The sequence below is a fragment of the Oryctolagus cuniculus genome, chromosome 3 (assembly GCF_964237555.1).
Source record: "Oryctolagus cuniculus chromosome 3, mOryCun1.1, whole genome shotgun sequence".
Taxonomy (NCBI): Eukaryota; Metazoa; Chordata; class Mammalia; order Lagomorpha; family Leporidae; genus Oryctolagus; species Oryctolagus cuniculus.
In genome coordinates this window covers 105760431-105772998 of record NC_091434.1, presented here as the reverse complement: position 1 = coordinate 105772998, position 12568 = coordinate 105760431, and the positions used below count along the sequence as shown (strand labels likewise).

The 12568-nt window shown below is 38.1% G+C and overlaps 1 protein-coding gene across 4 annotated transcripts in view; it reads left to right on the top strand.

The window, feature by feature from the left end:
• THSD7B (thrombospondin type 1 domain containing 7B) overlaps positions 1–12568 on the top strand; it is a 1008953-nt gene that overhangs the window by 745108 nt on the left and 251277 nt on the right. For all 4 annotated transcript variants that reach the window (XM_051849593.2, XM_051849594.2, XM_070071550.1 and 1 more), the window contains exon 14: positions 6875–7138. In XM_051849593.2, the coding sequence (XP_051705553.2) occupies positions 6875–7138 (264 nt within the window). The remainder of the gene's footprint in view (positions 1–6874; positions 7139–12568) is intronic.

Genomic DNA, 12568 nt, shown 5'->3' with positions numbered 1-12568 from the left:
CAGAATACGAACTCACAGCCAGACTGAATTTATTCAGAGAAAATAAATCCACAGAGGTCAACGAACTGCCATCATGGTCATAGACTGAACACATGGAAGAGGACTCCACCCCAGCAGAATGGGCCCTTTTGTATCTTAGGTGGGTTAGGAGTGAGGGGGAGCAGCAGGCAGAGGTGAGCTTCTCCATACTGGTTCTTCAGGTTTGGCTCACTGGCTTCCAAACCTGTGGAAAAATGCAGGGGCTGGGGTGGGGAACAATATAGGTGTGAGGTAGAACTGATCTCTTGAAAGAAGGCAGGGGTAACCAGAAACCTCAAATGCCTGGGGCTTTGTCCTTGTTCCAACACATAAGTTAAAACTTGGAAAATGAAGGAAAGACCTGAGCCATTTTATAGTTAAAAAGTTCTGTTTAATTTATAATCTCTGTAGTCATAAAATGCACTTTGTCCACCAGCTTCTTTCGTGTAGTTAATGGCAAAGTCTCTGGTGTTTTATCAGGCCAAGATCTCAGCAAGATTGAAGGTAATCATTGATTTGGAAAGAACATCAAAGGCAGATCTAATCCATATTATTGCCACTGCCTTGTGGGCAGTTGGACATGATAGAAGTTTAGCAGTGTAAGGCAAACATCCATTATATGTAAATAATTGCATATACACTTATGTATAAATTCTACTTCAGTGGTATTTTATTAATTGTTGATTCTGTTTGTTTCTGAAAAAATGTATTAGAAAGCAAAATAACAGATCATTTAATTGAAGTCCTAGAGAAATCTTTGCCTGCAATATACAAATAATTTATAGACTAGTCTCCTTTACTACTTTTATGGAAAAATCTACTACAACTTCTCTTAAATGAATGTGTACTTGTATACGTAGAAAACATAATTCAGGGAATAGAATACTAAGATAAAAATGTCACAGTAATCATTGATATAATAAAATTGGGGTTGACATTGAAAAATTAGGCATAGAAGGCCATTTGTTGACTTGAATTGTTCAAGTGTTGATTCTCTGGGTTTCAAGGCCTCTTTGAATGCATTATTTACCTGATCATATTTTGGATTTAACTCACTATCCTGGATTAATTTTATTGACTAGAGCCCTTCACAGCATTCATCCACACAAACTGGGACCTCATTTATAAGTGTAGCTGAAATGTATAATCACAAATAGAAACATGAAATAAAATAAAGCTGCACACTGGCTCTCTCTTCCACAAATATGTGTGCATATGAACAGAGTTTAAAGAGCTTGTGGAAATTGTGCATGTCCTTTTAACTCCAAGTTCAAAAATCAATCTGGTGAAACTTTGTCAAAATATATATATATATATATATATATGTATAGACAGATGGATGGATAGATGGACAGATAGATAGATAATGTGCCAGAAGCCATCATCCAAACAAATCTTTGTATCTTTGAGTTGAGAGAGAATTTCCTTCAAAGGAAACATCAGCTTAATTTGAAGCCAATTCTCTTCTTTCTCCTGAAGAATGATATTTTGCTAATGATATTTTGCAGGTGCAAAAGGATAATGAAAAATGTGGAAAATTCTAGGATATTTATTCATTTTACAACCAGCATGGTTTGTGTTCTGAATCATTAAAATTTTAATGAATTTGAGTTTTACTTATAATATACTGTTTTTATATAAATATTGAAAAATAGTTAAACTCTTTTGCAAACTCTAACTTAAGAATTCTAATACTAAAAGACCAAAATTTCTTTTTGAAATTACTATCTTAGGCGATTTTTTTGTGCCTAATTGATCTTTGTGTGTTTTCCTGTCTGGGAATACAGTAGTTAAAGAAATCAGTCAAAGGAAAAATTTAGTATCACTGTTGAAAGAAAAACTAGCAGTTAATTGAAATATTTATATTTTTCAGGGTTTATTTTTGTTATGAAATCAATACTTGTATTTTGATATCTCTTCTGTAATTTGGTAGCAAATGAAATAAACAACCTAAAGCCAAACAACCTAAAAGCCACGGATTCAGGCAGGCCCCAAAGCAAAGTGACTCTTTCACATACACACACATACACACACACACACAGAGGAATTGAGAGAGAGAGAGTGAGAGACAGAGAGAGAGATTGAATATGGGGCCATCTAGAGTATATATTTTTCTCTTTTAGCAAAAACTTTAATTCACTATTTGGGGGTATACCATGTGTTGTACTGTTGTACCTTCTCTTGACTGATGTTGTAGTCTGAGTGGTGATTAAAACAGTTTTTTTTTACAGTACTATAAATATTCAATTAATTATGCAGAAAGGCTGCCATTAGGTAGAAAAGTCTGCCCCTTTTTTAATTTTAATTTTGAATGAGTTTTTTAACAAATTCAATGTGATTTGCACATACAATTCTAGGAACATAATGATGTCCCCTTCCCCTCCTTCCTTCCCTCCCTCTCTCTTCCTTCTACTTTGCTTCCTTGCTTTCTTTCTTTTTTCTCTTTTTTTCTTTATGAGACAACCTATTTTAAATTTACATTATGGTAAAAAGGCTTAATACTTCACTAAATAGGAATTTTAACAAGTAAAAATGAAAAAGACCCTAGTTTATTAGGAATACAGATAAAAACTATAAACAGTAATTGAATGGAAAAATGACCATCTAACCCATATATAGATTTTAAAGTGATCACAGATCATTAAAACTGTAGTAGAATAATATTCTTAGCCATTGGTTTGACAAAGGTATATATGAGTTTTACAAAGCTATATTTGCAGCAATGCTTACAGACTTGTAGACATTTCTTTCTTCTTTCTTTTTTTGTTTGTTTTTAAAATGTTAGTTTCCACATATAAGAGAGCTATGCAGTTTTTGTCTTTCTGAGTCCAGCTTATTTCAGATCTGCCTATTTGTAAATTTGAAACTTTTACACACACACACACATATCTATCTATAGGTTTATGTTAAAACAGCTAGATAATTAGTACACACTCTAACTTAAAGAGGAAATGTCTTTAGACCTGTACTAGGAATTGAATTTTTAGTACTAGATGTTTTGAAATCCAAAGATTGCTGCTAATTTTTATGATAATGTAGTCACAATAAAAGGCTGATGATTGCTTGCTTCTTATTGTGAGAACTGTTTCTGCATTAACTAACTTGTTGTAATCCTCCTTCAAACAGTGCTGCCATGTAATTAAGAAGACTCTCACAAATGTAGACACAAGCATTTGCATAAAGTATTTGTTCTGGTTCTTTTAAATGAATATTTTCTTTCTTTTTATCCAAGTCTCTTCCTGCATTTCCCTCCTACTTTGCCTCTTTCTCCTCCCCTTTCTCCTTTCCTCCTCCTTCTTTCTTTCCTTCTTTCCATCCTTTATTTTTTTTTATTTTTTCTTCTCTCTCTCTCCTTTTTTTTTTTGACAAACTCCTTTTCTCATTGTTTACCATGTACAAGTCTTATGCCTAAGCATTGTCACATGGGAATGGATAGACTTGACCCTAATTTAACAGTTTACAGTATGATTGCAGATGTGACAAGATTTTTGCTACAGATAATTCCAGACAATTACAATATAGCATCTACTATAGTAGCTGTTGTATTGTATTTGTTTCTTATTGTTGTATTACAAATCACCATACAACTAGCTTAAACTAACAAATTTATTATTTTACAGTTTTATATGTCTGAGATCTGACGTGGCTTTCAGAGAGCTAAAGACAAGATGTTGACAGGGCTTCCTTCCTTCCTTGAGACTCCAGGGACAGTTTGTTTCCTTTGGTTTTCAAACTCATAGAGGCTGCCAACATTCTGTGCTTCAGGGTCTTCCTCCATTCCTCTATCTTCAAAGCCAGTAACATTGCACCTCTCTGGTCAATCTTCTGTAGTTAAATTCCCTGAGATCTTCTACTCGGCCTGGAAGAGTTCTCTGAGCTTAAGGAGCCTTACGATTTCTTGAATTTACACAGATAATCCAGAATTATCTCTACATCTCAAGGGCCATACTTTTAGTCACATCTGCGAAGTCTGTTTTGCAAAATATTGTAACATGTTGAAGGTTTCAAGTATTAAAATGTGGATGTCCTTGAAGGGTTATTATTTTGCCTACACAAGAAATCAGTGTAAAAGAAGAGCCCCTCCTACAAAGCTGAGTTGTAGAGTGTGTCCAAGAATGGATTTTTTGAAGAAGAAATCTATTAGTTTGAATCTGAAGAACAAGTAGTCTTTAAAGTAAAAAGGGAGGACAGAATTGCTGGAAATTTCTGGACTGATACTTCATAAGGCCGAGTGAGTAATTTCTGGGAACTGAAAGGTGCTCAGTAGAACTGGAGTGTATTGTGCTGGAGGTAGAGTGGTACAGTGTAAACAGGAGGTGAATACTAAAGGGCTCAGATTCTTTGAGGCCTTGACAACCATGATAAGGAGTCTGGGCTTCATTCTATTAACTGTGGTAGGGCATTGATAACTTCCAAGAGTGATGGCGTCACATTTACCTCTTAGATAGCCATCTCTGACTACAGTATGTGAAAAAGATTGAAAAGAGTGAGGTACAGCAGCAACAAGACCTTGCAGGAAGCTATAGTAGTTATTAAAGTATGATTTGAAGGTATATCAGTTGGAATTTAATACAATGGACCGATTCAAGACATATTTAAGCATTTGAGTTGATTGCTCTTGGTCATTAGTCAGATGTAAATCTTCCATTAGAATGATTTAAGTTTTATATTCCAATTTTTGGGTTGGTCACGTTGGTAAAATTGAGAAATATACAGAAAAAAGATTGTAGGGTGAAGGCTGTATTAGTTTGGGTTTTGCCACAGTGAACTCAATGAGTTCTTTAGGTGCAGATCCACATTGTATGGCTCTGGTACTTCATAAAGAAATCTTGGATAAAGATAATAATTTGAGGTTTAAAAATGTTAGGTAGTAATTTAACTTGTCAATTAGGCAAGTTGTTGAATCAGAAGACAGTATAAGATAGGAGCCCCAGCAGTTAAGAGAGAACCAAAGGATGAAAATCATTCACCAAATAAATAGATGCAGTGTGCCCTGAGGGGTGATGGGGACATGGGGCAAGGGAGCTGAGGGATGAAAAGATAGAGCATGACAGGACTTGAGATATTTTAGGAATGAAAGTGTAGTCAGCACACTAAACTATCACTACTTGATCATGTCTGAAAGAGAAAAAGCTATTCTAGGGCTTTTTCCCTTGTTACTGTTGATTTATCACAGAAATAGGAAGACTCAGAATCCAGGATTAATTGAGTTGAGAAGAGAGTAGAAATTGAACAGATAGACATAAGAAGTTTCAACGTTTGATTATGAAAGTTTGGGAAGAGTAGAATGTTGATAGGAAGGAACCAATCACTACCCACTGATAGATGTATTTCTCCACAACAAATTCTCATGGTCATGCTGAGTGATGTGCTTCTCAAACTCATTCTAAGTGTTTGTATTGGCAGATGAATACATCCTCTCCAAGTGACAATGATGCGTCTGAAGCTACGGTCTCACCAATGTCAGATCCCTCAGGAATGCTTTCTACTTCTTGCAGCCCTAAGCATCATGGCAGAAAATTGTAGAATTGCGTATGATGCAAACATCTGACATTGAGGAAATAACCAGGCATCAGCTGGCATTAGATGTTTCCAAAACAGCCACAAAGACTAGAAAGACCAATGAAGCTGCCCACATTTTTATAACAAGCCATGAGCAGCTAATGATTCAGTAATGAGGAAATAAAAGGTAGAATTACATTATAGGAAAATATTTGATAATCTCAAAGAAGTGTGCTTGCAAAAAAGTTGGCTCAAATCAAAGGCTAGAATCAACTAAATATGTTATTGAGTATTCACAGCTGTGAGAAGTGATACTGCATCATTACTTAAAGTTGGGGTCACAGCTAAAAGGTCCCTGAAAGGCAATTGGTAAGATAAATAGTACTCTAGAATACTTAAGTTAAAAGAGTCTCTAAAAATAGTAGTCAAAGCTTTTTCTCTGATTTCATTAGCCGACGTTATTTGATCATTCATTTCAGTTTATGGTTTGTGTCCATCACTTGTGAACTGTGAGCTGCTTAATAGCAGGAGCCAGAATGAATTCAGCTTTGTCCATCACATGCCAAAGACTCATACCCTCACTCTAGGGCCACTGGAAGGGAGAACAGCTTGCTTCTTGGCTAAATAAACTCTTTAAGAAACAAAGTTGCATGAGGAAAAGGGGAAGGAGTTTATATGTATACCCTTTCATTGGTTTCCTTGGCAACCATTAGCTTCAAGGATAATGTAGACAAGGTAGTCAGTTTTAACAACAAAGTACATGAAAATTAATATTAAATAATTTTGACAAGATTTTCTTGTTTAGCTACTGTACAAAATACCTTCTAAGGATTTTCTTACAATATCCACATAAAACCATTTCTTTCCAAGTTAGTTTGAACTTCACAAGATTTACTTCCATTTAGGATTTACTTCCATGTAAAAAAAAAAAAAAAGTGAGGGGCTAGCACTGTGGTATAGTAGGTTAAGCATCCACCTGCAGCACCGGCATCCCATATGGGTGCCGCTTCCTGTCCCGGCTGTTCTACTTCAGATCCAACTCTCTGCTGATAGCCTGGGAGAGCAATAAAGGAGAGCCCAAGTGCTTGGGCCTCTGTACCCATGTGGAAGACCTGGAAGAAGCTCGTGGCTTCAGATTGGCTCAGCTCTGCCTATTGGAGCATCTGGGGGAGTAAACCAGCAGATGAAAGACCTCTCTGTCTCTCCCTCTTTCAGTAACTCTGCCTCTCAAGTAAATAAATAAGACTTTTAAAAAAAAAGTGAAAAAATAAAAATTTGTAAGTGCAAATGTGTGAGTGGCTTTTAATAAATGACACATAGCAAATTAATACATCAGTGTCTCTTGTTGGCACAGGAAAAAGCAGAAAGAAGGAGAAATGCCGGGATGCTGAACTGTACCCGCTAGAAGAAACGGAACTCTGTCCTTGTGATGTGTTTATATCCCAACCTCATGGAAATTGGTCAGATTGCATTCTACCAGAAGCCAGAATGGAGCCTCAGCGAGGACTGCGGGTACAAGGAGACAGCAAAGAATGTGGAAAAGGCGTGCGCTTTCGAGCGGTAGTGTGCTCTGATAAAAATGGAAGACCTGTTGATCCCTCCCACTGCAACAGCTCTGGTAAGGGGTTGGATGTGAAATGAATGATGAAAATGCTGACACGAAACTCAGGAGATTTGTCAAGGCCTATAGTTAGTGGGTTTTTAATTTAATAATTGTTTTCATTAACACGTCTCTCAATGAATATCAACATAATTAATGCACACATTCATAGCTCAGTGATGACCTGGACTATGATTATTTTGGATCTTTGATTCGTTTGCTCTATACCTCATCTTTACTTGTTGGCCACTTACTTACTGATGGTTAGCACAGTTACTCACTTTATTAAGGGGCCAAAGTCCAGGCCAAATGAAATATTTTACAGTGTTGTTCGGTACCCTGATGAAATATACAGAAGGCATCTGACCTTAAATTTCTTCTAAAGTAGTTGATAGAACACTAATGAAAAAGTTAATTTTGAATGTTTTTCAATATGTGATATAAGTACACCAAAACAAATAAATAGTAGAAATGAAAGGAAAAATCTGGCAGAGGCTTCTAAGCTGTTATTTGGAGAAATGACTATCTTTTCTGAAACCTTGGTGGAAGAATTGGAAAGATATGGATGAATGGAGATAGAAATGAAGCTTAAATATAGCTGAATGAAAACTGGTGGAGGAACCAGCAGCACTGTGGCGCAGCAGGTTAATGCCCTGGCCTGAAGCGCCAGCATCCCATATGCACACTGGTTCGAGACCCTGCTGTTTCACTTCCGATCCAGCTCTCTGCTATGGCCTGGGAAAGCAGTACAAGATGGCCCAAGTCCTTGGGCCCCTGCACCTAGGTGGGAGACACCTGGCTTTGGATTGGTGCAGCTCCGGCCATTGTGGCCATCTGGGGAGTGAACCATCGGATGGAAGACCTCTCTCTCTCTCTGCCTCTCCTCTCTCTGGGTAACTCTTTCAAATAAATAAATAAATCTTTAAAAAAAAAAAAAGAAAGAAAGAAAGCTGGTGGAACAGGCTACAACCTATTTTTTAATGGAGATTATGGATTTCCTGCTTCATTTTTCAACTACATTCTAAAATGTGTGTGTGCTGCTTTTGTTTTTTTAATTTATTTTATTTGAGAGGAAGAGACAGAGATTTTCCATCCACTGACTCACTCCCCAAATGCTTGCAGTGCCCTAGCTGTGCAAGGTCAAAGCCTGGAGCCAAGAACTTAATCCAGATCTTCCACACAGGAGGCAGAGAGATCCAATTGCTTGAGCCATCATTGCTGCCTCCCAGGGCACAGACATCAACCAGAAGCAGGGATTGAGAGTAGCTCATGAATATATGAGACAGAGAGGTGGGGTGGGGAAAGGCATGCAGACATGTAGAGAAAGCTATGAAAGACTGAGAGACACAGTAAGAGAGGGGCCATCTGCTGGTTTACTTGCTAAAGGGGCTGGACCAAGGCTAAGGCTAAGGCTGGAAGGCTGGATTTCATTCCAGTGTTTCATGAGTGTAAGGAACCCAAATATTTGAGCCATCACAACTGCCTCCTAGGGCCTGCATAAGCAGGAAGCTGGAGTCATCAGCCAGAAATAAATATTGAACCCAGGTGCTCCAATATGGGATGCCAGGCATCCTGACCAGTGTCTTAACCACTGTGACAAATGCTGGCTCCTATATCTTTATAAAGAGTTAAAAACTAAGAATCTTACAGAAGATTATGGAAAGAGTTAGTATGTGAAAAGCCTTCATGATGAATGGATAAATTTTGGTCTTAGTCATCAAGATTGGTACTAATAAGCTTTGTAAATAGGAAAAGAAATAGCAAATTGAGTTCAGTTCTAATACAAAAGTTAGAAAAATGGGAGTTCTTTGTTGCTACTATGCTAGGTCATCTTTATTTAAGTTCTGCATGTATTATTTTATGAATGCAATTTAAAGTTTAATGATTTTTTTTAATTAATGCCATCATTGTTCTAGACCTGCTTCATAGGTTAGTCTATATTATTGTTTTAAACAACTTACTTCATAAAACATTAAATATAATCAAAGCAAATAATTGACCTGTTTTAAAGAAGCCAAAGCTAGGTACATTTAATCACCATTTTTTTTTTCAATTTTGATGTATTTGTTGGTCTATTTTTTCTTTTATTTTATCAAAACCTATACAATGAATATCAGCTATGTACCTGTCATCTGTGATTTTGTTTGTATAGTTATGGGGAAATGAAAAACTCATGAAGTTGATTATACAGTGAGGTTAGAAAAAAATAAATGAACAAAAAGAATGTCAAGTCTTGATTAGCTCCAAGGATGCCTAATAGAAAATCTTTAGATAGACGTAGGGTAAATCCTCACTGAAGTAACAAACATCTGAGTGTAAAGAGATTGAGAAGAAGGCAGCATGTGAAAGTCCATAACATTGGCCAGCACCACGGCTCACTAGGCTAATCCTCCACCTTACGGCGCCGGCACACCGGGTTCTAGTCCCGGTCAGGGCACTGGATTCTGTCCCAGTTGCCCCTCTTCCAGGCCAGCTCTCTGCTGTGGCCAGGGAGTGCAGTGGAGGATGGCCCAAGTGCTTGGACCCTGCACCCCATGGGAGACCAGGAAAAGCACCTGACTCCTGCCTTTGGATCAGTGCGGTGCGCTGGCCGTGGCGGCCACTGGAGGGTGAACCAACGGCAAAAGGAAGATCTTTCTCTCTGTCTCTCTCTCTCTCACTGTCCACTCTGCCTGTAAAAAAAAAAAAAAAAAAAAACAAAAAAAAAAACAAAAAAAACAAAAAACTGAAAGTCCATAACAAGGCAATTTCAGTCGTGGGATGTCCAGAGCATGGAGGCTAGGCAAGATGCCATGGCATAAACAAGGGAATCTCTGTGGCTTGGATGTAAGGGTTAGGAGGAGTCCTCTCTCTCTCTCTCTCTCTCTCTCTCACACACACACACACATACACACTTCAAAATGCTATGTTCATGGAAAAACAAAACTAAAAAATGTTTATTTTGGTGCAAAAAATAATGGAAATCCATTCATAGTTTTCTCATAGTATGCATTTTCCCTAAATTTTTTGAAGACACTTCATAATAACAGTCCTATTTTCATCATGGACAAACGAAGCAGACTCATGACCCAGGCTGGTTCTCCTGATAACAGTGAATGCCTTACCCTTTCCAGCTCTTACTTGGATGTTGAGGTCCATCTGCATTTCCAAGATGACATCAGGGAAACTTCCTCCTGAGGACGACGCTTCTTTTTGCTGAGATTTCCTACATAGCTCCCCGCCGTACACTTGGCTGTGGGAGCACAACACAGCATGTTGTGAATGATCCACTCTAATGGTTTCCACACACACATGATTCAATCCACAGGAAATCACAACAGAGCTTGTTTGGCTTTGCAGACATCACTGTGGGGAAAAAAAGAAACTTCATAAAATGGGGTGTATGCCTATGTCCTGACAGCCATTGTTGGCTCCTAATGACTGCTACCACTGCCTAATGTCAAAGTGCAAGACTTGTTTCCCATCCATGACAATGGGACAAATGTTGGTCAGGACTTTCTAATTTGGACCACAATATAATATATGTCAAAATTAAGATATTAGAGGAGAGTTCCTCCAACTGTGCCTCTTATCTCCAGTGATTTTTCTTTTCTTCAAAAATCAAACCTAAAAAGCATTCCTTCTCCTCCCATGCTGTGTTGGTCCCACTCCCTACTGCTGTTTTCATGCCTCATTCCAGTCTGTTCGGTATCCCCTCATATCAGGCCAGTCCACTTCATCACTTCCCATTCCTCTTCCATGTCTTTTTTTTTCATAGCACTTAATAACCAACTTACGTGTTATACGTTTACTTTTATAAAGCTATTGCTTATTATCACAATCCATCCAATAAATGGTGACGTTCTGTCGCTCCCCGTCTTCGTGGAGGAACGACACAGGACCCTGCGCTGTTCTTTCGTCTGCTCGGCCCTCCCCGGGTTTGCTGCTGGTTCTTCCCGGGTTGGCTACCGTCCCTTCCACCTCCGTGGAAGGGCGTTTCCCCCTGCCACATTCCCCACTTCCGCGGGGGAGCGGCACACCGCCGGCCGGCTCTCTCAGGGGCTGCACAGGTGTTCCCCTTAGATGTTCCCCCTAGATGTTCCTGGTGCATGCCGTCTCTCTCCTCCTTTATAGTCCTTTTCCACCAATCCCAACTCTGCTACCCACACGCCGAGTACTCTGCTCTCCTCCAATCAGGAGCAGGTCCTACAGTTTATTGGTTGAACTGGAGGCAGCTGCGTAGAAGCTGTTTCCCTTCTCAGCGCCATATTGTGGGAACGCAGATGCATAGAATAAGTCTTAATTCCAGTAACTTAGTCTAGTCCAGGTTGCTCCCCACAACGTTCCAAGAAAGTGGTAAAGAGTTTTTTATTTTTACCTTATGTCAGCTTTTTACCTGCTATATACACAGCACCTGGAATACTGCCTGAAAGTAGCAGGCATTCAAAACACATTTTTGAAGGCAGGACTACATCACCAGGTGTCAATGATTTTGCCTTCTAAATATCTCTCAATCTTCCCCTTTTCTGGTTCTTCCTACTGCCCTTATAATAGATGTCTATTGCTCTGTTGTCAATTATCTATGCGATAGCTATCCTGCCAAAAGCAATCAGCAATCACAGTAAAATACAAATAACACCATGCTATTGACCTAACTGACCCTCCAGAATGCTGGTGAATATGTACGTAGTCTGCCCAGGGTGGTCTTTCCCCTCATCTCATGAGACCCCATATTCTCTGGGATGAAATCGGGTGCTGCCTATATTTAGCTTTATTTTTTTTTTAAATCCTCCATGTAGATTTCTATTCCTCTTCTTAAACTGAGAGCTCATTGAAAATAACAACTAAATCATGTTCATTTCTCCATCTTCAATGCTTAACACAGGGTCTTGTCCCTCATAGTTTCTCAGTATATGTTGCCTTAGGATATGTATGAAAAGACTGGTTTAAATAAAAGGCAACATATTTGCCTGTATAAAAGTTCTTGGGTGTTTATTTGTGTGTGTGTGTGTGTGTACAGTCCTTCCTGGTAGAAGAGCTGTAACAGAAGTATATCCATAGAGAAGTCATCAGTGAAATAAATAACCAAACAATAAGGAAAACATGGCTCTATTTTGCCTTTAATATATGTTTGGGTTGAGAGGAAATTAAATTGCATTGCTTTCAATAAACAAGGAATGTTTTTGAAAGAAGAAAAAAAAACACAGTTTTCAAAGTGATCCACTGATCACCATATAAAGAAATTTTAATTCATCAAATGATAAAGTAGATATGTATTTTATATCTGATTCCAGATAAATTATGATTGATTTTGATAGACAGTTATCTACATTAGTGTTTTACTCAGAAACCAAACACTTTCAACTTAACCTTGTTATAATTTCATTAATTTGATGTCACGTATAAGGAGGTACAGATAGCAAAGCAAAATAATTATAATAATAATATGTAAAGAATCTCTCATTTATT